This window comes from Cibotium barometz, chromosome 24 (genome assembly GCF_041138505.1).
Source record: "Cibotium barometz isolate CiBa-2024 chromosome 24, ASM4113850v1, whole genome shotgun sequence".
Taxonomy (NCBI): Eukaryota; Viridiplantae; Streptophyta; class Polypodiopsida; order Cyatheales; family Cibotiaceae; genus Cibotium; species Cibotium barometz.
In genome coordinates, this window is record NC_141069.1 from 37,732,182 (window position 1) to 37,758,981 (window position 26,800).

Sequence of the window (26,800 nt, forward strand, 5' to 3'; positions counted from 1 at the left end):
CAGTTGGCCCCTTTGTACACTGCTGCCATGTGAGCTAGAGGAGGAGCAAAGGAGATGGCTAGAGAGAGTGACACATGGCAAAGGGGAAAAACCTATACTTAATAGACAGTATTGACATAAGAGCTCATATGGTCTCAAAAGAGCTCATTCGAACCTTTTAAAGATATCTCATCCAATCTTATGAGCTCTTTAATGCCACTTGCCCATGTTTTGATGAGAGGGAAAATAGATCAAATTGCACTTCTCACTTCAAATTAATCTCTCTCTCTCTCTCTCTCTCTATATATATATATATATATACATATATACATATATACATATATATATACATATATACATACATATATACATATATACATACATATATACATATATATATACATATATACATATATATATATATGTATACCATTTTCATCATATTTTGTGGAGCATTTTCCTCTTTCAGAACTAATTTAAAACCCATATGAACTCTTTCATAACAAATTAAAACCCATATGAATGTTTTTAAATTTTTTCTCATAGAGTTCCTCCTTTGAGTAGCTATGAACTAATTAATGTAACAAAGTGAGACATTTTAGGGGGTGTTAAGTTAAAGGTTCAAAGGGAGGGTGAGACTACTAGAGAGTGTGTGTTTGAACGTTAGTGTTTGTACGTGGACCTGCCATGGCGGGTGTGCCCTGTGTGACTCTCATTTCTTGCAGCTGCACGTCTCTTACCTCCTTCGCCAATGCGGTGTCCACTGCTACCCTGTCAGCAACTACCCCCTCTGCATTCCAAGCTAGTCCCAAGCTCAAGATGGCGCCATGGCTCAAGAGGCCCTTGCATGCTCACATCTACGACCCTTACAAGAAAGTCGACTTCCCCTCACTTGAAGATGAAGAAGGTAATTAACAGCATCTTCATGAACTCAAATATTCAGTTATTACTGCACCCAAGTTGCAGATTGTGGATCCTAATTAACATTTTGTATCTCAAACGCATGTCACCAACGCATTAGAAAGAACCATAGCTATGCTGTTAGCCTTTGTGCTGCTGAAGAAATGGAACCTTTATCTGTATGGCTCCCTTCTGGGGCAAGTCTTACTTTGAGAACCTAAGAACGTTTTTTGTCTGGCTTCGTTTTTTGTGGTGTGTGTGGGGATATAAGTCTTTCCTATATGTATTTTTGCAGCATGTTAATCCCTCCATGTGATGGCTGGTGCCTGTAGCTAGGTTCGTTTTGCAAGTATTATGCGCTTCATACAGATATGATATAAGTTTTGCTTTTTTCCAAGGAGGCCTGTATGATAATGATGGGAATCGTGCTCATGTTGGGACACCCTGAGATGAACTAGAGAGTTCACTTTTTGTAGGTAATAGGCGCTACATGGAATGAATGGAAAGACGAAGGTTTGCGAACTGAATGAATGGCGTGGATCTTTGGGATTGGCTTGTTACACCAGCCAATGCCACCCCTCCCACCCTTGCTTCCGGTGGTGCGACTCAAGCATAGATTGATATTTGGCAGTCGAATGATCGACGCGTTTTCTCCTTTCGGATGTTGAACTGTCAGGATGTAACGTGCGGAAGCTCTGGGAGTCTTCTTTCAGCCCCAAACACTCCTGGAAACCATCTGATGCAAAACGTAGATATAGAGAGAGAGTAGAGAGAGAGAGGTGCTGGAAATTCAGTATATTTCATATAGTACAAAAAGGTACTTGTCTACAGCCATAGGCTGCCTTGAAGAAAAGGTGATAACACCCAAAATTCTGTCCCCCTATGGGACTCCTAATGACCCAATCCCTAGAGGATTGAATAAATACAATGAGGAGCATCCATGCTATTTATAGTCACTTGGGAATATTGGGCTGCTGGCCGACTGCCCTCTTTATGTCCATAATCATCGCCGTCTGGTCCTCATGTAGCCGACAACACTCCTCTGTTCATGACAGCCTCCAATGCAGCCGACAGTCCTTCTTCATGCCTTTGCTCCAATCCGTATAGTGCCAAACAGCACTTTGTGCTCCATGTCCTAGTTCTAATACTCTTTTTCTTGGCTGCCCGATTCTGGATTCCTTGCCTTGGGCTTCGTATCCGTGTACTTTCTTGTACCTTGGACCTGTACACCATCATATGGGACTGAATCACTGTTTAGCTTTGCTGAGCCTAATGCTCTGATACCAATGTAACGTGCGGAAGCTCTGGGAGTCTTCTTTAAGCCCTAAACACTCCTGGAAACCATCTGATGCAAAACGCAGATATAGAGAGAGAGTAGAGAGAGAGAGAGGTGCTGGAAATTCAGTATATTTCATATAGTACAAAAAGGTACTTGTCTACAATCATAGGCTGCCTTGAAGAAAAGGTGATAACACCCAAAATTCTGTCCCCCTATGGGACTCTTAATGACCCAATCCCTAGAGGATTGAATAAATACAATGAGGAGCATCCATGCTATTTATAGTCACTTGGGAGTATTGGGCTGCTGGCCGACTGGCCTCTCTATGTCCATAAACAGCACTCCTCTGCTCCCGACAGCCTCCAACGCAGCCAACAGTCCTTCTTCATGCCTTTGCTCCAATCCGTACACTGCCAAACAGCACTTTGTGCTCCATGTCCTAGTTCTAATACTCTTTTTCTTGGCTGCCCCTTTTGGATTTAGCATTGAAAATGTCCATGGCATTTATCATGCACATGACACAGGATGCTGTTCTCTCTCATGTGCGTACAGCAGATGCTGCACATGAAGTTTGGAAGGCTTTTGCAGATCTCTACGAGATTAAGTCTCCGGGTCGGATTTTGGCGTTGAAAAAGCAACTTATGAACTTATCAGTTTTTGCCTTTCCATCTTTATCTGCTTTCATCTCAAAGATGAAAGATCTCCGAGACGAGCTTGCTGTTTGTGGCAAGGACATCTCCACAGAGGATATGGCTATTCGGCTACTCTCCAAACTTCCAGAGAGGTTTGATGCATACTTTCAGTCTCTTGTTTCTTCTCCTCGTTCCGTTCCAGTTACTTGGGAGGAAGTTCTCCTCGTCCTGTTCCAGTTACTTGGGAGGAAGTTCTCCCCTCCGTTATGCATATTGAGTCTCGCTTTGAGGAGCGGACTGGCACCTTTGGTGGCCCCGATGGAGCTTTGGCAGCACGAGATAAAGAGAAGACTCAACAAAAGAAAGGAAAAGGGGGTTCTGACAAGAACTCCAAGGATTCCGACAAGGATAAAGACAACAACAAATCTTCAAAGAATAAGGACATTGAATGTCATTATTGTGGCAAGAAGGGTCACAAGTCACCCCAATGTCACAAGAAGAAGCGTAATGAAGCAGCAAAGAACTCTTCCTCAACGGCGGTGTCCCAATCTTCAACCTATCCTCCTGTGCATCCGCACAACCAAAAGCACCACGAAAGGACCTGTATGCAGCAAGCTGGTCTCTGATTTTGCGCCTAATGCCTCCATCTGGCACTAGACGATCCAAGATACGCCTCCAACCATCACTGACCTCTCTGTCACCCTCCTGTCCATTACCCTGAAACTCAGGGTCCACCATATATGCAGCTGCATGCATAGGAGAGGCATAGGAGTTCCACCTCGTCACACATAAGGAACGAATCTCCTCGTATTTGTCCTCATCGAGCTCTAACTCTTGCAACTTCTCTATCAGTCTATCCATTGCCTCATACACCTTCCCGATGCATGGCTGTATAGCATCTACAAGCCTCAACAAGTGGACAATAGGCCTCACCATAGCATCAATGCGTTTCACATCCTCCCAAAAGGAAGGGTTCTCTGCATGCTCCCTGCATAATATGCCTTTGGCTGTTGAAGCCAATGCAGAAGTGGTGAACTCGTCACTGATGAAGAGCTGCCTCAATGCACCACTGCACTCCCTCAAGCGGGCCAGCATCAAGAAGTTGAAGGCAAATCGGGTGTTTGAGTATTTGAGAAGTGAGAACCTTGATTTCTTGGAGAACTCGTGGCGGAGGAACTGGTGGTTCAAGACAAATGTGACCATGAATGATTGGCTCAATCCATGACTTCTTTCCAATATCCTTTAAAAGATTGTTCAAACAATGTGCCATACAATATGACACAGTCATGTGTGGATACATGCCCTCAATAATAGCTCCAGCTGTCCTATTTGCAGCCTTGCCATCTGCAACAAAACCCACCACACATTCCGGGCCCATGAGCTCAATGCCACTTGCCCACTTTGCTGCAAGCACGTCTGCACTCTTCCCTGTCCCTGAGGCATCATGTGAAGCAATAAAGTACATCTCGCCACGGGAATATGCAACGAGACCATGGATGGACCGCTTTCGTGTGTCACTCCATCCATCTGCAATGAGTGACACTCCATTCTTTGCCCATAGCCACTTTGTGTTCTCTGTAGCTTGCTTGACAAGGCGCTTCTCCTTGTCGAGCAATGTGGTGCGCAGAGACTGATGATGGGGGGGTAGTTTGGACCATACTCCCCAATTCTCTTCACCATAGCCTTGAAGTACTCGAATCTGATTACAAAAAGAAACAAGTGAACTTTCAAGAATGAAACTTAGAAAAATCATGTTAAGAGGGAAGAGTCAACTTTCAAGGCTTACCTAGCAGTATGGAAAGCAATATGGTCATGGAAGAAGAAACGAGCCACAGCTGTATCAACCTCTTCTTTCTTCTTAGGATCCCAACTTCCCTCAAGTGTACTCTGTCGCCGCGTGGGTGTGGGCATTGCAAAGGAATCTACACCATGTGGCCGTGGTGTAGATGTGGTAGATGCACCCCCTGACCTTGAAACAGACCCCTCAAGTGGTGTCACAAATGCTGCAGGATCCACAGCCACACGTGTCGGCCTTGCAGCCCTCAAAGCCTCATGGCCGGCAATGCGCTCAAGAAGCTCCCTTCTCTTCTCCGATGTGATTCCCGTGCAAAATCGAACCTCGTGCCCGGACTCATAAATAAGGTGGGCTCTCACTTTGTCTGACCACTCGTCCGCCTATAGGGGCAAAGCTTGCAAGACCACGGGCGTGAACCTCCTCCACTTCCAAGGCAGTTGGCATTAATCTCTTCCCACCATGACCAACCATCGGTTCTTCTAGCACCACCACGATGTGCGGAGCCGAAGATTGCTTGTGAAGAAGATGCCATTGTGGGGTTGAGCTGTTAGGGTTAGGGTTTTGGAAGGCACATCAACAGGAGGCGTGAGTTAGAGAGAGGAACACGTTTTCTCATATATTGATAATGATAAAGTGAAGTACAATAGCCACATAAAAGATGTGACCTAATAGTGTGTTCACATGGTCCGGTCATAAATAGTGCCAGGTGGACCAAATCACTTATAAACCTTTATAAGTGAAACTAAGCTAAACTGGGGGAAAAAACCTCCACTAACTGAAGTAAAAAGTGCCCCAGTAACCTACTGATGATCACTAGCACTCCCTTGGGTGCATACACAGCATAAAACCCAACAACCCCCCCTGGAGTGATATGTGATCACTGTACATCATCCACCAAAAGGAAACAAATTCAAAGCAGTGCGGAATGCTTCGAATTTCGGACGTGGTAGTGCCTTGGTGAAGATGTCTGCCACATTCTGATCCGTAGGGCAGTAAATCAGACTGATATCACTTGCCTGGAGTCTCTCCCGAACAAAGTGATAGTGAATCTCAATGTGTTTCGTGCGAGCATGAAACACAGGATTCCTGGCCATGGCAATGGCACTCTGACTATCAGTATAGATAGGTGTAGGCTCCTCCACTGAAATATCTATATTAGTCATAAGACGACGCAGCTAGACACACTCAACGGTAGTAGTGTAGGCTGCTTTGTACTCTGCCTCACAAGACGAAGTGGCCACTGTGGTCTGTTTCTCGCTTAGCCAAGAAATACATGAAGAGCCAAGAAAGAAACAATTTCCACTAGTGGAATGTCTGGTATCAAAATCACCACCCCAATCTGAATCGCTGTAAGCATATAGCTGCATGTCACCTCCCTTAGGATAAAGCAATCCAAGAGACAAGGTACCCTGCAAATACTGAAATACACGCTTCACAGCTTGCCAATGTGACAATCGCGGGCTGTGCATGAATCTGCTCAACTGAGATATGGCATACTGAATATCTGGCCGTGTAGTACACAAGTAAATAAGGCACCCAACAGCCTGAGCATATGTAGTGGCATCAAATAAAATACTGTCATCCTGTAGTGACAGTTTCATCCCAGGCTCCATAGGAGTGCTGGTAGGCTTGCAATCCTGAAATTTGAACTTCTTCAGAAGTTTAGCAACATACCGAGATTGCAACAACCCAATGCCTCTATTATCCTGCACAAACTGTATGCCCAAATAGTAGTGTACGAGCCCCAAATCAGACATGGCAAATGTCTGTTGTATCTCTTTAAAAGCTGCAATTTTGTCATCATTTGATCCCATGAGCAAAAGATCATCTACATAAAGACTGACAGATAGCAGATCTTTCTCTTCTTTCTTTACATACAAAGTGGCTTCTGATGGACTGTTCACAAAACCTTGAGTGAGCAAGAAAGCATCTATCTTTGCATACCAAGCTCGTGGAGCTTGTTTCAAACCATACAAGGCCTTTTTTAGCCTGCATACTTTCCCTTCATGACCATGTTCTGCAAAACCTATGGGCTGATGTACATAAACTTCCTCCTCGAGGTCCCCATGTAGGAAAGCAGTCTTGATGTCCAACTGATGAACAACCCAACCACGATGTGCAGCCAATGCAATGACACTCGTAAGTGTCGACATACGGGATGTAGGAGAAAATGTCTCCTCATAATCAATGCCCTTCTTCTGTGCATAGCCCTTTGCAACTAGATGGGCTTTGTACCTGTGTAAAGCTTTAAACTTTACCCATGTGATTTTGCAGGTACAGGTCGGCTGTAGGCTGTACGGAACAGCAGCAACAAGTACTGGTCGACTGTACGGAACAGACTGTCAGGAGCAGTGTACGGAGGAGAAGCGGCGACTGTACGGAGCTGCAGGTACTGTACGGAACTGCAAGTATACGCAACAGGTGCTGGTCGACTGCTGTACGGAGCAGTGTACGACAGCTGGCTGCGCAGGACTGTACGGCTGTCTGCACTGGAGTGACTGCAGCTGATGGCGAGGACCAGTACAGACAGGGCAGGCGCAGTGCACGGAACAGGGCAGGCGCCTGCAGAGTACATAGCAGTGTACGGAACAGGGCAGCTGTCTGCTGTACGGAATAGAGTGGTCGGAGCAGACTGCTGTCGAGCTGCAGCTGAACGGGCAGGCGAACTGATGGCGAGGGCCTGTACGGACAGTTGGGCAAACCTGCTCTGATACCAAAATGTGGGGTTGAGCTGTTAGGGTTAGGGTTTTGGAAAGCACATCAACAGGAGGCGTGAGTTAGAGAGAGGAACACGTTTTCTCATATATTGATAATGATAAAGTGAAGTACAATAGTCACATAAAAGATGTGACCTAATAGTGTGTTCACATGGTCCGGTCATAAATAGTGCCAGGTGGACCAAATCGCTTATAAACCTTTATAAGTGAAACTAAGCTAAACTGGGGCAAAAAACCTCCACTAACTGAAGTAAAAAGTGCCCCAGTAACCTACTGATGATCACTAGCACTCCCTTGGGTGCGTACACATCGTAAAACCCAACATCCATGAGAGAGGGTGAAAGTTGAGAGAGAGAGAGAAAGAAAGAAAGAAAGAAAGATATATTAACGTCTACGAGAGGCCAAAGTCGGCCTATGAGACAAAAGATAATACAACTGTGTTCTTCCGGTCATCGGAAGAAAAGAAAGAAAAGAAAAAGTGTGCATGTGTTTGGATACAACTGTGAATCATCATGGATCGGTGGAGCCCATATACAAACAATATAAGGTGGGGTGGGGATGTGGATGGAGTGCTAAGGCAAGATGCATCTCTATATGCTGAAGGGGTAGTACAAGCATGCTATGCAGATCTATGTCTAACTCCATCCAGTGCCATAAGAGGGATATAAGATATCATACATCGCCGATGCTGAGGCTGTGAATGGCGTGAACATGTACCTTGAGTCTGAATGAAAGCGAGCTACCCTCTCCTGTGTCTCCATCTGGTGTCTCATTCGGATAGCTGCTATCTCTCGGTGATGGAGTCGGGGTGCTCTATGTCCAGTCTGTCTAGGTCTCCTCCTGGCTCTCAATTCCTCTGCTCTCTGTGCGGTCACCCCACGTGGTACATCAGTTGGCACTGGCATAGCTCTCTGGAAGAAATCTGTGAGCTGGGACTGTCTCCCACCCCTAGTGGGAGCGGGTGTCTGGAGGAGTCTCTCTCGAGAACTATGAAGCTCTAGTAGTAGTCTGCCAAGCTGTCGTCGCTGGTCGGAGGCCTCCATCAACTGATGTAGTGAAGAGTGCTCCTCAAACAATCCTGCATATCTATCTCTGACCCCCTGGTGGGCTCTACATCTACATACAAAGTGATCCTCAGTCTCCACCTCCTCGCGACACAATCTGCATATCCGCTCAGCTCTGGGAACCCGTGCCGCTCTCCCAGCCTCTATCTCTAGCTGATGTGATGAGACTCGTAGCTGTCCAATAGCAACGCGAGAGCTGTGTGGCATGTATACATCCATGTACCGCGGTCGATGTATAAACCCATCCCCTGAGATGCTCATAAAGTGGTCTCTGTAATACAGCATCTTCGGTGGTAGTGGGCTCTCTGGTGCTGTCCATGTCTCCTGTATGTAGTGCTGCCATATGTCTTGTCTCATCACTCTGTTCCTCTCATTGAGAGAGAGAGAGAGAGAGAGAGAGAGAGAGAGAGAGAGAGAGAGAGAGTGGCCCGTGGGAGGGAGTGGGAGAGAGAGAGTGAGGGAGTGGGGCCTGGCCCTGGGCACTGGGAGGGAGAGAGAGAGAGAGAGAGAGAGAGAGAGAGAGAGAGAGAGGCTAGAGCGCTTGTTGCTTAAGCCTTAAGCTTTAGAGTGGGGCGGTTGGCCAAGAGTGAGAGTGGGAGAGAGAGAGAGGAGAGCACTTAGCACAAGCCTTATAGGCTCAGGTCACGGGTGATGGCAGCCAGGCCAGCTAGCGTGAGGAAAGCAACGGGCAGCTGCCAGCCACCAACGGGAGGAAAGCAACAGGCAGAAGCAAAAAAAAACGGCAAAAAAACAAGGTAAAAAAACAGCAAAAAAACAGCGCAAAAAAACAGCGAAAAAAAAGGGCGTCCCGTTCCAGTCCCGTTCTCGACCTGCTCGTCCCGTTCCGCCGTTCCCGGGATGGCGTCCCCTTGTGACGCAAACGCATCTGCCCGAGGCGTCCCCTCCACCCCGAGCCGGCGTCGGAACGAATCGCCGATTCAGGACGGCATTTCCGCGTCTCGGCCCTCCGTCCCCTCCGTCCCCTGTTACTATGCTCATATGACACCCCATCGAGATTGGCTCGAGGACTTCACTGCTAGATCAGGCGAGATCACTCTGGGTGATTCTTCTGTGCCAGTGCATGGACATGGCACTATCCCCATCTTCCGTTCTGACGAGGACAAGAGGTACTTCTCTGACGTTCTGTATATTCCAAATTTGGCTTTTAACCTTTTGTCAGTGAGTGCTCTTATAGCTCAAGGTGCGGAGGTGATCTTTTCTCGTTATGAGATTACCATTCGTGATAAGGCGACTGGTAGCATCTTGGCTCAGGGAGTCCAAGATAGTGGTCTCTACAAGTTGACCGCTTTGCTTTCTTTTGGTGCTTCTTCTGCTCTTTGGCATGCTCGGTTTGGCCATTTGAGCTATCAGCTTCTGCAACGAGCTTCGAAGGATGGGTTGGTTGAGGGATTACCGACCATCAAGGCTCCGTCTTCTGCTTGTTCCTCTTGTTTACAGGGGAAGTAACACCGAGCCGCCTTTCCGAAGGAGGCGACACACAGATCTTCGACATCACTTGCTCTCATTCACGTAGACTTATGTGGTCCTATGAGTATCGCGTCTTTGAGTAAGGCGTTGTACATGCTCGTGATGGTGGATGATTTTACTAGATATACTTGGGTTTTCTTTCTGAAGACCAAGGATGAGACTTTTCAGCACTTCTGTGATTGGAAAGTTGAGGTGGAAAAAGAGACTGGTCACTCGGTCAAGGCTCTCAGGACCGATGGAGGGGGTGAGTTCACATCCCAGGAGTGTCAGCAATATTGCAAGACACATGGCATTCGGAGACAGCTTACTACATCATATACTCCATCATAGAATATGTAACACGCGGAAGCTCTGGGAGTCTTCTTTCAGCCCTAAACACTCTTGGAAACCATCTGATGCAAAACGCAGATATAGAGAGAGAGTAGAGAGAGAGAGGTGCTGGAAATTCAGTATATTCATATGGTACAAAAAGGTACTTGTCTACAGCCATAGGCTGCCTTGAAGAAAAGGTGATAACACCCAAAATTCTGTCCCCCTATGGGACTCCTAATGACCCAATCCCTAGAGGATTGAATAAATACAATGAGGATCAACTAGGCCTTATATAGTCTCTTTGGAACATTGAAGTGCTGGCCGACCAGCAATCGGCCAGCCGACTAGACCAAACCATACAAACGCTTATGCGCCTGTCTTCCACCATGCAGCGACCACTCTTGTTCTCAGTCGACAGCACCTTCTGGTCTTCTCCAAGTCCTCCCTAGCAAATCTGCACTCTGTGCTCCACAATCCTAGTTCTAGTTATCTTTTACTGGTTCATACTCTTTATCTGGTTGCCTCTTTTGGATTTAGCCCTGAAAATGTCCATGGCATTTATCATGCCCATGACATCCCCCTCTGCTAAACTTGATGACGGGAATCCAACCTGCTCTTGGATGACTGTCATCATCCCAATCCTTTCCTGAAGTCCCTCTGTCATCCATCCATCCTTGGCAATCCCTTTTCTCTGAAAGCCCGGCATGTTCTCCAAACCACTCTGTCGATCTATGCATCTGTTCCCTCTAGTCCACAATCCATTCTTGCCCTGACTCTGAACACCGTCTTGGTCTTGATTCCTGAGAAATGAGTCTGGCACTCTCACATTACCCTTGGAGGATAAACCTCCCTTGGGACCGTTGCCCGAGAACCTATCTGGCTCACAGGACTGCCATCCCCTTTGGCACTGTGGAACACCACCAACAAACCTCCTGGGAGTTCTTCCCGCTTTTGTGTTCCTTGCCTTGGGCTTCGTATCCGTGTACTTTCCTGTACCTTGGACCTGTACACCATCATATGGGACTGAATCAGTATTTAGCTTTGCTGAGCCTGATGCTCTGATACCAACGTAACACGCGGAAGCTCTGGGAGTCTTCTTACGCCCTAAACACTCTTGGAAACCATTTGATGCAAAACGCAGATATAGAGAGAGAGTAGAGAGAGAGATGTGCTGGAAAATTCAGTATATTCATATGGTACAAAAAGGTACTTGTCTATAGCCATAGGCTGCCTTGAAGAAAAGGTGATAACACCCAAAATTCTGTCCCCCTATGGGACTCCTAATGACCCAATCCCTAGAGGATTGAATAAATACAATGAGGAGCAACTAGGCCTTATATAGTCTCTTTGGAACATTGAAGTGCTGGCCGACTGGACCAAACCATACAAACGCTTATGCGCCTGTCTTCCACCATGCAGCGACACTCTTGTTCTCAGCCGACAGCACCTTCTGGTCTTCTCCAAGTCCTCCCTAGCAAATCTGCACTCTGTGCTCCACAATCCTAGTTCTAGTTATCTTTTACTGGTTCATACTCTTTATCTGGCTGCCTCTTTTGGATTTAGCCCTGAAAATGTCCATGGCATTTATCATGCACATGACAGAATGGAGTTGCCGAGAGGAAGAATAGGACCATTATGGGGATGGCCCGTGCTATGCTTGAGTATTCTTCATTACCTCGACGTTTCTGGGCTGAGGCGGCTTCCACTGCTGTCTACATTCAGAACAGGTCTCCTACTACTGCTCTTCCCGACAAAACTCCATATGAGGCTTTCCATGGTGAGAAGCCCTCCGTTGTTCATTTCCAGATATTTGGGTGTACGGCATATGTTCATGTGCCTAAGGAACACCGCTCCAAGTTGGACTCGGAGTCTAAGCGCATGACTTTTCTCGGATACAGCACTGTGTCGAAGGCATATCGTCTTTATGATCCTCTGGCCGGTAAAGTTGTTGTGAGCCGTGATGTGGTTTTCGACGAGACTCCTACATCTTGAGAGGGGGGTGGTGAGCTTCTTCTTCCTTCACCTCCGTCTCTGTCTCCACCTCCTTCTCCTCCTTTTCCTACTCCCGCTGTTTTTGTTACATCTTCAGCTGAGGATACTCAGTCAAATGATGATGACCCTGCTCCTCCTTCGGCGAGTTCGAGAAAATCTGTACCTAGTTGGTATTATCAGACAGTTCGTGATTCTGGGTTACGTGAGCTTCCTTTTGCTCCTCCGCCTGGTTTCTTCGCATTCTTCCAGAGTTACAGGGGAAACAAATTCATGAGGGCAACATGTTTGTTAATTATGCTCTTATGTCTACAATCATTAATGGTCCTTCTAATCCCACTTTTGTAGACGAGGCTCTTTCACATGAGCCTTGGCGTCGTGCTATGCAGGCAGAGTTGGATGCTATCGAACAGAAGGGCACTTGGATTTTGGTGCCTCAGCCTCTGCAACGTAAGGTGATTGGTGTGCGTTGGATTTTCAAATCAAAGTTCCGGGCTGATGGCAGCTTGGACAAGCACAAGGCGATGTTGGTTGCCAAGGGTTATGCTCAGCGCCCTGGTGTCGACTTCGATGAGACCTTTGCTCCGACGGCCCGGATGACTACCATTCGCACCGTTCTTGCACTCGTAGGACATCATAGATGGCCCGTTTTCCAGATGGACGTCAAGTCGGCTTTTTTGAATGGAGAGCTTACACAGGAGGTTTATATTGATCAGCCGCCAGGATTTGTTGTTCCGGGCAAACAGGATCATGTGTACCGGCTGAAGAAGGCTTTATATGGTCTAAAGCAGGCTCCGCGGGCTTGGTACCAGCGGATTGATGAGTTCTTTCAGAAGCTCGGCCTGCGTCGTTCTCACACAGATTCGAACCTTTATATCCTCCTTGAGAGGGGGTTGATTGTTATCATTGTGGTCTATGTGGATGACCTCATCTTTACAGGTTCTTATTTTGTGTGGATCCGTTCTGTTATGGATGCTTTGGAGATAGAGTTTGAGATGACGGATCTTGGCCTCTTGCATTATTTTCTTGGCTTTGAGATTTGGCAGACCTCGAAGGGCATTTTCTTCTCTCAGCAGAAGTACACTCGGGAGATTCTCAATAGATTTCAGATGACTGGGTGCAAACTAGTATCTTCTCCTATGGATATTGGTGAGAAGCTTTCTTCACTTGATGCTTCTCCAAGGATTGATCAGGGACAGTATTTGGTTCTCGTCGGTTGTTTGCTATGGTTGACCTACTCCCGATTAGACATATGCTTCGTAGTCAGTTTATTGAGTTCCTTCTCATCCAAACCCCGTCAACAGCATTGGCGGTGTAGCCTGGACATTTCGCAGTATGAAAGGGGTCTGGTAGACTCCAGGATGTCTAAATATTTGGAAAGTATAAGCTTTGGGAATGGGGGATTATCCTAGAATACAAAGGGACCACACTCCTAAAATTTAGGAGAGTTGCTATTTTTGGCCGGACTCCGATGGAAATTCTGTTCGCGTCATTACATCTGGAATTGAGCAGATACCAAGAGTTGGCAAAGTGCCTATGACAGAATGTCTACGAGTTGGGATATTTTTAGAGGTAAAGATTATGGAAGGACCCATCTCTTAGATTCGGACATGTGGCAAGAAAGTGGACCAAAGTGAGACAAGTGGCTGACACTTGTTAGAAAATGGATCAAAGTGAGACAAGTGGCCTCACACTTGTCACTTTGGCTATTGTGTGGCTCTCCACTTGTCATTGTAGCCTTCTCTTGCCATTTTAGCTCATGGGAGGTCCAAATCTATAAATTGGAGCCCTCTCTCTTCATTAATGGAGGCTCTCTTGCTGCACACTAGCCTCTACCACCGTTACAGGCTGCCCTAATGATGGCTACTCTCTTTCTCTCTCTCTCTCTCAGGCTGCCCATGAAGAATACCGGCTGTTGGGGACTGTTTTGGAGGCTTCCATCGCGAAGAAATACTGAAGGCAAGGGTATTTAATCATTTATTATGATTTCTAGCCATTGTACTAGTTGTACCAGCCTTTGTACCTGTTGTACCAGCCCTTGTATTGGCTGTACCAGTCCTTGTACTTGTTGTACCACCCATTGTACCGGTTGTACTAGCTTCTGTACTTGATGTACCAATCAATGTACCTATTGTACTAGTCATTGTACATGCTGTACCAGCATTTGTACTTGTTGTACTTGTTGTACCAGCCACCGTATCGACTGTACCAGCCATTGTACCTGCTGTACCGGCTGAATGGAGAGTTGTACTTGCTGTACCAGCTCTATTGCATGAAGACCCGTGGTTTTTGGGGAAGAATCAGTACCCACACGGAGGTATATGGATTATATTGTTGGCTCGGCATTTCTACAGCCTATGTTCCGGCTTGGTAGCCTCGTGTTGGGCTGTGTTATGGCATTTGTATATGGATAATCTGGCATCTCCCGTGGGGAGAGTAAGGCCCTCAAAGCTTGTACATGATATTATTCTCCTTGGGTAATAAAATACTCAAGGGGGGGGTCGGCCCATTCCGGCCTCTATGTGGTGTCACGTGTGCAAGCTCCATTTTCAGCATTTGTGGATGTTTTGTTCAGCTTTTAAATGTTTAAATGTTTTAATATGCATTGATGGTATCAACAAGTGTGTCAAAGGCCCTAGTCCCCCGGGCACCCGCCGCGAGTTACAGTCGGCCATGTCCAGTAGCTCCAGTAGCTCCAGCCGGCCAGCCTTCCCTTACTATAAATAGTGGGTGCTGGCCTCTCTTTTCCCATTCAATCTTGTACATATTTTGCTCCCTCACTTATGAGACTATTTGTGTCTTGCTTGGGACTGTTTTGCTTCAGTATATTCAGCATAGTTCTCTCCATCTCTCTCTCTCTCTCTCTCTCTCTCTCTCTTGCACTCTCTGTTCAGCACATTCTAGTGCCACTCTGCTTCCGCTCTGTGCACTCTTTCATAAGTGGCGTGGGTGCCATGCATAGGGTGGTTCCTTACCCATGATGGTGGTCACACACCTGAGCATGCAAAAAAATGGGCAACCCCCTCCTCTTGTGCTGCACACATGCTTGAATTAGGTGCTCCCTTTTATTACATGTCCACCCTTTCATTTGCATAAGATGTGAACCTACTAGTTATAAACTTTAATACTAACAGCAAAAAATGAAGGTCAATTCCTCCTGTTTACATCTAAGTCAAATATGCATCTTACCAGCACCAAGACCCATGGGGGTGTGATCTAACACATTCTCATGCCCGTATGGCCTTTCCACTTATTGTATTTGAACAATACCCCATAGAGAGATGGTTGTGTATTTAGTATATTCATATGGTACAAAAGTCTATTGCCTTTGGCCTTCCCAAAAGGAGACTATAGACCTACTCTCCTATCCATGACCTAACCCCAACTGGGGATCAGATGAATAAAATAATGCTTTAACCTAGCCTTATATAGGCCCCATCAAATGGCATACCTGGGTTGATGCTTAGCATCATTTGTCACGTGCACGCCCGTGCCATGGCTAAACCTCAGCATGAACATCATTAATCCATGATTAATCATCAGTTAAGTCGGCATGTAGGTCATCATCAAGTGTCATCATTAGCATCATCTTCATCATCGTCAGCATACCATCAACATAAGCATCAGTAGTAGCAGCACATCATCATCATCATCACCATCAAGGGAGGTGGAACCCTGTTGGTTGCCATCAGGGTGCTGTTGGCAGCCACAACAGAAGGTCCCAACCAGTTGGCAGCCAAGCGCTAGAAGGAAGAGCAACAGGGTAGTTAAGCGCAACAAATTTGGGGATTTTCCCTTAGCACCATGTCTAGCAGGCCGATGTTAGCAGTCATCTCCTGTCTGTATATTACACTAGGGCCTCTGTTGTGGGTGTGCCCGCCCAGTTTTGGTGTTTTTCCATTTTTCCTCTCTCCATGTATTTTTCCCATTTTTCCTAAGGTGTGGATGGGCTGTCGGTTGATTCAGTTGGTTGGCCGATTGGATTGATTTGCTACCCTACTCCTTTTGGTGACCTGGCCGACCAGGGTTTTGCTGGTCGTGAGCATCCCTTATGATGGTCGTGAGCATTTGCTGCTATCGGCCTGTTTTAGACTGGCTGACCAGCAGCCTGGGGCTATATAAAATGGCCCCTTGCCCCCCACTCTTCGTTGTGTATTCGGGATTTTCTTATTCTCTCTCTCTCTCATCTGTGTTTTGCTCTCTACAGCAGTTGTCTTCGTTTCTGTTGTGCATTCTGACATGGTATCAGAGCCCCAGGTGGCTTGATGCTTGGAGACAGTGGGACGTCGAGGGTTTACTGATTTGAGGTGCTGATTGGAGATCGCTTGGGCTGTTCGGGACTTGGAGATCGGGTAGAAGGCGGCCATCACCGTTGGATAGCCACCTTGCATATTATTTGTAGCCTCTTCTTCTTCTTTTTTCCCACCCACCCTTCCTTCACAAGACCTTGTGAATCCTTGAGATGGCAGACTTGCTTGAGATGGCTGAGAAGCACGTGAAGATCCCAACGCTCCCCACGTTCCCGGTGGACCGATAGTTGGACGGGAACAACTACCGCATATGGAACGTAATGATGGAGTCCATTTTGGAGTCTTATGACTTGGCTGATTTCACTGTTGTTGGTGTTCCATGGCTGGAGTTGGAAGACGGGGAGTTACCCTCTATACGGAAGGAATGGGAGGCTCAGGCACAGTTATGGGATCGTGTCAATGGCGGCGTCTATTCTTTCATCTTTCTAAATTGCACACCACAGGTGATCAACCATATAAAGTATATGACGTTGGCTAGAGGGATTTGGCCTCTCAGTACAATAGGGTATCAGCCATGAAGAGGATCTCCTTGGAAGTTCAGATGCGGGTTATGAATCCTGCAAAGTTGTTGACGAAGCGGGAGCACATCAACAAGTTGCAAGCTCTTCAGCAGGAGGTTCTTCAGGCAGGGAAAGAGATATCGTGAGAGGATATGGCCATCACGTCGTTGTCCCATTTGCCCTCTTAGTACTCAGCATTTTACTCTTCTTTGATCACCAGTGGTAGGCTCAACACCATCACTTGGTTGGACCAAGAAGAGCGTTTTACGAACCCTCCACAGGGCGGAGGTTCTGAGGCCTTGACTGGCCAACGGTCGAAAGGCCATAACAATAACAAGGGCAAAGGGAAGTCTTCGTCGGAGAAGTCTTCTGAGAAGAAGCCCGATTCAGATCGTGAGAAACTAAAGGCCGCGTGGACTTGTAACAATTGTGGCGAGAAAGGGCACTATTGGAGGAAGTGTCCCAAGCGGATACCAGAAAGAGTGCTGATTCTTCAGCTTCAGTTGCAAAGACTCCAGCTTTTGTGCACTTGGAGATTTTGGACATAGATGCTTCATCTTCTTCGAGCGAGGAGGCAGTTGGCTTCACCGCCAGGGATACTTGGGAGTGGATTCTTGATAGTGGTGCTTCCAGGCACATGACTCCTTCCCGTGAATTCTTGTAGGATCTTAAACGGTAGTCAGGTCGCATTTTCATTGGCGACAATTCCACCATACCGATTCATAGTGAGGGCAAGATGGAGATCATTCCCGATGGCAGAGGGGGGAAGCATTCCTCCCGTGTTCTTTACGTCCCCACACTTGGTTTTCATCTATTGTGAGTGGCTTTCGAGTGGAGTTTGAGGAGCATTCTGTTGCTCTATGGGACAGAGAAACATGCCAGGTTGTTTGGGAAGGCGGAGTGGAGAATGGTATCTACAAACTCTCAGCACTCTCCTCTCTTTTACAGGCACTCAGATCGGTGACTTGTGGCACTTTTGGTTTGGCCACTTAAATGTGGATGCACTTCGGCGAGCTTTCCCGGCTCTAGAGATTGGCGCCTCCTTCATGAGGGCTGTTGGGTTGCATTTTCTGCACTTTCTCCTTCCCAACTCCATTTCCAAGCTTGCTAAGGTGTTTCTCAAGCTTCCAAGAGGCTACCTGGAAATTGCACAAAAATTGTATGGTGCTAAGGCTTTACAGCAGGATCGACTGGCACGACACAAGTTCCACAGCCACCACTGGACAAAAAGCATGGCAACCCAGGTATGTGCTCGCAATCAGCCATAACACGAGGACGGGTAATAAAATGGATCTGGGAGTATGTTGACTCTGTGCCAACATGAACTTATGTAGAAAACACACTATTCAAAATTTTTGGACTTGTGTAAAGTCCAATTTGAGAAACGGACTAAAAAACAGTCCAAATTTTTTTAATATACTAGTAATGTTATTTTTTTAACTAGATTTGACAACTCAAAACAAAAGATTTGGCTGTTGCGAGGATCCATTGGTACATGACCGTTTGAAGGCCAAGAAAGCTGAATCTTATATGGATCATGCAATGGCAATGATTGCTCAAGAGTAGCACATGCAATCGAGGGATGCAGCACGTGCATACTTGGCTCGTACCAAGGATGCCTATGTAGAAAAGGCAACCATCCCATATGTCTTGGAATCCCCACAGGTGCCCGAACAAAAACTTATGTCTAAGAGGATGAATCTCCATGCTATGGGAGAGGAACAATCAGTGACTTCACGACGCCATGCAGGAATACCTTATGTAGCCCGTGAAGGATACAATGTTTATGGTAGTGGTCAAAATGTATGTCAAATGTCATTGCCGGCTGAAAATGTGCATGCACAACACATGTAACATGGGCGGCAATTTTTTGTTGGTGAAGGTATTCCGCGTATCTCTCATGCCACTCATGCCTTCGAGTGTTCTCGTGAGGGAGAAGCTATGGGTGAAAATGTATCAATGCATGTTGAGGGGCCAACCATGCCTCATGCTATAGGGTACATGTATCTATGCCTTATACATTGGTCCTAAAATGATGCTAGTCTCACAGGGGCTGTCCCAATGGACAAACATGGGGGAAAACATGTTGAGATGGCAGGCATATGCATCAAAGTCTCGTGACTTCAAAACTGGAGACAAATCTGTGAAGTTTGACGCATATCATGGAGAATATGATGCATCTGAGGCACTTGCTTTTATTGCCCAGTTTGATATTGCTTTCAGTGATGAGGATTTCACTCAGAAATCCATGATCCGGCATGTAAGCATGTTCATGAAAGGCACTGCTGCCCATTGGTGGCTCACGGAGAAGCTCTCACCGAATCCTGTTAGATCATGGGAAGAGTTCAAGGAGAGGTTCTATGCTCAATTCTTGCCTCCCAATGCATTGAATGAGATACAATTTTCTGTTGGTGCAGGTATTCCGCGTATCTCTCATGCCACTCATGCCTTAGAGTGTTCTTGTGATGGAGAAGCTATGGGTGAAAATGTATCAATGCATGTTGAGGGGCCAGCCATGCCTCATGCTTACAGGGCACATGTATCTATGCCTTATACATCACCTTTTGGTCCTAAAATGATGCCAGCCATACAGGGGCTGTCCCAATGGACAAACATGGAGGAAAACATGTTGAGATGCAGGCATATGCATCAAAGTCTCGTGACTTCAAAGCTGGAGACAAATCTGTGAAGTTTGATGCATATCATGGGGAATATGATGCATCAAAGGCACTTGCTTTTATTGCCCAATTTGATATTGTTTTCAGTAATGAGGATTTCACTCAGAATTCCATGATCCGGCATGTAAGCATGTTAATGAAAGGCACTGCTGCCCATTGGTGGCTCACGGAGAAGCTCTTACCGAATCCTGTTAGATCATGGGAAGAGTTCAAGGAGAGGTTCTATGCTCAATTCTTGCCTCCTAATGCATTGAATGAGATAACAATGAAGTGGAATTGGGTGAAGCAAAATGAGGGGGAATCAATGAATGCATATGTACAAAAGTTTTGGAAAGTGCTTTTGGAGGTATCTCCATTTATGCATGTCACCGAGGTGGAAAGAAAGAGAAGGTTTCAATTGGGATCGCAACCCGTGTACAAAGCGGGACTACAAATGTATCCTGGTTATACCTTACACCAACTAATTGCAGCCGCCACTGTCACCGAGCAATTGGAACTCAAATGGAGTCGATCCAATAAGGCTAAACCCTCATTTCAAGGCAAAGAGAGGGCTATCCAAAACCTGCAAAAATAATGGACAGCCACCTAAAAAGGATCAAAACCAAGATAAAAATGGTCCAAAGGTTGAAAATAACACTACCAAGAAGCGTCCCTTCAAACTGAGAGACTATGGTCTCACTCCGGAGCAGAAAAAGCAATATATGAGTGAGGAGAAATGCTTTACTTACGGTAGCACCGAGCATATTGCAAAGGCATGCCCAAACAAGAAGAAGTGTGATAATGCAAATGGCATATTGCAAAGGCATGCCCAAACAAGAAGAAGTGTGATAATGCAATGCATCAAAGCCTAATGTGCATATGGTTCCGGATGTGCAGAGCAACACTTCACATGATAGCAAAGACAGGGTTGTATGTAAAGCTTGGGACAGCTCAAGGATCAGTCCGCTTTGTTCATGTTTGATGATTGTGCATCTGAGAATTTCATATCCACACAGATGGCAGTTGCTTTGGGTATTGAAGTGGAGGACATGGGTCCTCAAATTGAAGCAGGGGCTGCCTTTGCTGGTAGAGAAGTGGAGGTCATGCCTATTATTGGCAAGTTGCACATACACATTCAAGGCTATGTGGATCATGAGGATTTTCTTGTGGCGCCTTTGAATGGTTGTGATGTATTGCTTGGAAAGCCTTGGCATACACGTATTGATCCGTGCAAGGCTTACAAGACCAACAAGATCACCTTCATGCATAAAGACTGAGAGCATGTAATTGATGCTGGTAAAGAGGGTGTTACCATTTCCCTTGTATCTCATGTACAAATTAAGAAAGTAATTAAAAAGAGTGTTTTTGCGTACTCGATTTTTGTACGAGATCATGTTGAGGAAAATAATGTACATGTAAACACTCTTAGTAATGATAGGCTGAAATTTTTGCAAGAGCACAATGATTGTGTTGCCGATGAGTTACCAAATGAGTTGCCACCCGTACGACCGGAAGATCATCGCATTGATCTTGTGCCGGGTAGCTTACCACCTAATAGGCCAGCCTATCGTGTAAATGCATCCCAAAAAGAGGAGATCATGAAGCAGGTGAATGAGCTTCTTGAGAAGGGTTTGGTTCAGCCAAGCTTTTTCCCATATTGTTCACCCGTCCTCTTGGTTCAAAAGAAGGATGAATCCTTTCGTATGTGTGTGGATTATAGAGCTTTGAATAAGCTTACCATCAAAAATCGGTTTCCGATTCTATGCATAGACGACATCCTTGACAAGTTGGATGGATCGGCATGCTTTAGCCGAATTGATCTCAAGAGTGGGTATCATCAAGTGCGTGTAGTGTCTGAGGATATACACAAAACTGCTTTCAGGATAGCATTTGGGCTTTATGAGTATCTTGTTATGTCTTTTGGTCTTACGAATACCCCGGATACATTCAATAGAATGATAGATCGCATATGCCGTGGGTACAGAAAATTTACAGGTGTCTTCTTTGATGACATCCTAGTCTTCTCGAAGACCGAAGAAGAGCATAGAGCTCATTTGGCCATTGTTTTTGAAGAACTCCGTAAGCATAAACTCTTTATAAATGCAAAGAATAGTGAGTTCTTCTTGTCAGAGATACATTATCTTGGGCATATTGTGTCCAAAGATGAAGTGCGGATGGATCCTGCAAAAATTTATGCAATTTGGAATTGGCCCGAATTGAGTTCGGTGCATGAAATCCGTAATTTTCTAGGATTATGCTCTTACTACCGCAGGTTCATTAGGCACTTTGCATGGATTGCTTCTCCTTTGCATGATTTGACAAAGAAGAAGGCCACATTCAAATGGACTAATGTAGAGAGGGATGCATTCCTCAAATTGAAAGATGCAACTACTCATGGTCCAGTGTTGATCATTCCGGATTTGCAAAAGCTTTTTAGTGTGGAATGTGATGCATCTGGAAATTGCATAGGAGTTGTCCTAAATCAAGAGGGACATGCCGTGGCTTATGAGAGCCGTAGATTGCATGATGCAGAGCTATCTCTTGGCATTTATGAGAAAGAGCTCTTGGCTGTAATTCACGCACTTACTATATGGAAACATTACCTTCTTGGGGCTGATTTCATTGTGAAAACAGATCACCAGAGTTTGAGGTATTTTCTTACTCAAACTAAATTGTCAGAGAAGCATATGAGGATGGCCAATTTCCTCTCTATGTTTCATTTTCAGATCTTGCACACCCTAGGAAAGAAGAATGTAGTGGCAGATGCATTGTCACGAAAGCCATATGTAGCAGCTGTATCGGTTGCCTCTCATGGGGACTTGTCTGCCATGCGTGATTTGTATCATACGGATGTTGATTTTGCTACTATTTGGGCTGATTTGATGGCTGGTCATGCACATGCCTCATATGTGATCAAAGAGGGTTATCTCATGAAAGATAATTGCCTATGTGTGGTATCTGACTTGAGGCAAAAGGTTTTGGATGAGTGCCATGCTCCTCCATGTGCTGGTCATAGAGGCATAATGCCTACTACGCACATGATTGAGCGGTATTTCTTTTGGCTAGGTATGCGGAAGGACATAGAGGCACATGTACGTGCAGGTATCACCTGTCAAAAGGTGAAATTTGATAGGCAAAAGGCACCAGGTCTGCTTCAGTCATTGCCTATTCCCACGCAGCCATGGGAAAGTATTACAATGGATTTCATTATGGACTTGCCATGCACCCAATAGGGTAATGATGCAATTTGGACAATTGTGGACAGGTTTAGCAAGCAAGCTCATTTCTTGCCGGTCAAAAAGACCATCAAAGCTGAGCATATGGTTAAAATATATCTTGCACAAGTGTTCAAGCATCATGGAATGCCGAAGTCCATTGTGGGGGACACTATTTATAGTAAGGGAAGGCTGGCCGACTGGAGCTGCAAAACAGGCCGATTAGTAAATGCTAGAAAGGCTGGGAAAAATCCTAGAAAAATAGTAGAAAAAGGGGTGGCCAGCCCACAAGCAAGGGCCATGCAAAAGGGACCAAATGGGCACCATAAAGAGCATAATGTGGGGATGAATATGCTAACAATTTATAGGTGGGTTGTGCTTGCATGCATACTCTCCTACCTTCAAAACAAGGTTCATCACTTTAGGAGAGGAGGGTGGTCACTCTGCCATATCGCTGAAGAACTCCCTCTGTGGGGCTTTGTAGAACCACGACACCATTAATGCCCTTTGGGCTGCTCTGTCCTAGTTCGGCTCAGCTCCTTCCTCTGTAGCAACTGCACGAACCCCCTTGCTATTGTTCTATCTGTGCGCAATTCTAAGGGCAGCCCCTTGAGAGTAGCTGTAGAACACTTGTGCCTATGTGCTAGGGTTTTCTAAGATAGAAAGAAGAGTGGAGCTGTGTGTTCAATGTATTATATGGTACAAAAAGATGATGATGTACTGTTAGCATTTCATCCTTGTATGCTGCCCATATTTATTCCCTTTTTTATGACCCTCGATTGTGGGCTGGCCACCCTATTTTTTCCCCTATTTTCCCCCTATTTTCTTGGCATTTTTCCTAGGTCGGGTCTTCATGGGCAGTCGGCCAGCCCCATGCAATTTGGACAATTGTGGACAGGTTTAGCAAGCAAGCTCATTTCTTGCCGGTCAAAAAGACCATCAAAGCTGAGCATATGGTTAAAATATATCTTGCACAAGTGTTCAAGCATCATGGAATGCCGAAGTCCATTGTGGGGGACACTATTTATAGTAAGGGAAGGCTGGCCGACTGGAGCTGCAAAACAGGCCGATTAGTAAATGCTAGAAAGGCTGGGAAAAATCCTAGAAAAATAGTAGAAAAAGGGGTGGCCAGCCCACAAGCAAGGGCCATGCAAAAGGGACCAAATGGGCACCATAAAGAGCATAATGTGGGGATGAATATGCTAACAATTTATAGGTGGGTTGTGCTTGCATGCATACTCTCCTACCTTCAAAACAAGGTTCATCACTTTAGGAGAGGAGGGTGGTCACTCTGCCATATCGCTGAAGAACTCCCTCTGTGGGGCTTTGTAGAACCACGACACCATTAATGCCCTTTGGGCTGCTCTGTCCTAGTTCGGCTCAGCTCCTTCCTCTGTAGCAACTGCACGAACCCCCTTGCTATTGTTCTATCTGTGCGCAATTCTAAGGGCAGCCCCTTGAGAGTAGCTGTAGAACACTTGTGCCTATGTGCTAGGGTTTTCTAAGATAGAAAGAAGAGTGGAGCTGTGTGTTCAATGTATTATATGGTACAAAAAGATGATGATGTACTGTTAGCATTTCATCCTTGTATGCTGCCCATATTTATTCCCTTTTTTATGACCCTCGATTGTGGGCTGGCCCCCCTATTTTCCCCTATTTTCCCCCTTGCTATTGTTCTATCTGTGCGCAATTCTAAGGGCAGCCCCTTGAGAGTAGCTGTAGAACACTTGTGCCTATGTGCTAGGGTTTTCTAAGATAGAAAGAAGAGTGGAGCTGTGTGTTCAATGTATTATATGGTACAAAAAGATGATGATGTACTGTTAGCATTTCATCCTTGTATGCTGCCCATATTTATTCCCTTTTTTATGACCCTCGATTGTGGGCTGGCCACCCTATTTTTTCCCCTATTTTCCCCCTATTTTCTTGGCATTTTTCCTAGGTCGGGTCTTCATGGGCAGTCGGCCAGCCCCATGCAATTTGGACAATTGTGGACAGGTTTAGCAAGCAAGCTCATTTCTTGCCGGTCAAAAAGACCATCAAAGCTGAGCATATGGTTAAAATATATCTTGCACAAGTGTTCAAGCATCATGGAATGCCGAAGTCCATTGTGGGGGACACTATTTATAGTAAGGGAAGGCTGGCCGACTGGAGCTGCAAAACAGGCCGATTAGTAAATGCTAGAAAGGCTGGGAAAAATCCTAGAAAAATAGTAGAAAAAGGGGTGGCCAGCCCACAAGCAAGGGCCATGCAAAAGGGACCAAATGGGCACCATAAAGAGCATAATGTGGGGATGAATATGCTAACAATTTATAGGTGGGTTGTGCTTGCATGCATACTCTCCTACCTTCAAAACAAGGTTCATCACTTTAGGAGAGGAGGGTGGTCACTCTGCCATATCGCTGAAGAACTCCCTCTGTGGGGCTTTGTAGAACCACGACACCATTAATGCCCTTTGGGCTGCTCTGTCCTAGTTCGGCTCAGCTCCTTCCTCTGTAGCAACTGTACGAACCCCCTTGCTATTGTTCTATCTGTGCGCAATTCTAAGGGCAGCCCCTTGAGAGTAGCTGTAGAACACTTGTGCCTATGTGCTAGGGTTTTCTAAGATAGAAAGAAGAGTGGAGCTGTGTGTTCAATGTATTATATGGTACAAAAAGATGATGATGTACTGTTAGCATTTCATCCTTGTATGCTGCCCATATTTATTCCCTTTTTTATGACCCTCGATTGTGGGCTGGCCCCCCTATTTTCCCCTGTTTTCCCCCTTGCTATTGTTCTATCTGTGCGCAATTCTAAGGGCAGCCCCTTGAGAGTAGCTGTAGAACACTTGTGCCTATGTGCTAGGGTTTTCTAAGATAGAAAGAAGAGTGGAGCTGTGTGTTCAATGTATTATATGGTACAAAAAGATGATGATGTACTGTTAGCATTTCATCCTTGTATGCTGCCCATATTTATTCCCTTTTTTATGACCCTCGATTGTGGGCTGGCCACCCTATTTTTTCCCCTATTTTCCCCCTATTTTCTTGGCATTTTTCCTAGGTCGGGTCTTCATGGGCAGTCGGCCAGCCCCATACCTATATATAGGTGGGCTGGCCTCTCCCATTCACATGCTTATTCATTATTGTGTGTGGTTCATATGTTGACACACTTGCTCCCTTTTGTATCCTTCACATATGAGACTACTGGGTCTCTTGCTCGGGATTGTATTCATTGCACTATTTTCAGCCTTTTGGCTTCATATCTCTCTCACTTACACTCTCAGTTCAGCACATTCTAGTGTTCCCTTTGCTTCTGCTCTGTGCACACTCTATCATGGTTCTTAGGACTGACAGAGGGGGTGGGTTTACATCCCGGAGTATTTGCACCAAATGTGAAGAAATAAAATCGTGAGTAGAGCTGTTGTCAAATAGAATCCACACCCCATGGCTGCCTATAAATTTCTTAGCTCAGAGGAGATCATTTGAACCAAAGGCAAACTCACTAATCTGACACTCCTGGAAGCTACTACTATTCAGATGATGAATTTCAAAAGAGATCAAAGAGTTACCTTGTAATTCCATAATGTGTACCAAGGTCTTACCCCCCAAAGACTTCTTCTTTGGACAATCCTTGAAGCAATGGACGGGCTGGTCGTACTCGATGCAATAGTGCCCACACACCCCTCTCTGTCATGCCAAGGCTAGCATGCATGCTGTGCTCTATATGCTCTCCTTCACTCCCTATTTTTGGTGAGCAAAAGGGCTCCCAACAAAGAGCTAAAATCAGCCCCATATCCATGTATGTGTATCATAAACACAAATGAACATGGCAGCCAGCTCCTGCTCAACCCTAACAATCCAACAAGGAAATAAAAATATAGAGCATCACGGGAAGCCAAAAAGCACACAATGATAGGCATAGGCATAAGGGTTTAGGGTGAACAAATTCCTTGCACAGAACTAAAGAAAGCAACAAAAAGTGTGATGC

At 45.8% G+C, this 26,800-nt stretch overlaps 1 protein-coding gene across 2 annotated transcripts in view; it reads left to right on the forward strand.

The window, feature by feature from the left end:
• The first annotated feature begins 615 nt into the window (after positions 1–615).
• Positions 616–26,800, forward strand: part of LOC147625261 (protein CHLORORESPIRATORY REDUCTION 6, chloroplastic-like) — a 41,402-nt gene continuing 15,217 nt past the window's right edge. For both annotated transcript variants that reach the window (XM_086818566.1, XM_086818567.1), the window contains exon 1: positions 616–886. In XM_086818566.1, coding sequence (XP_086674692.1) covers positions 667–886 — 220 coding nt within the window. In that variant the 5' untranslated portion in view covers positions 616–666. The remainder of the gene's footprint in view (positions 887–26,800) is intronic.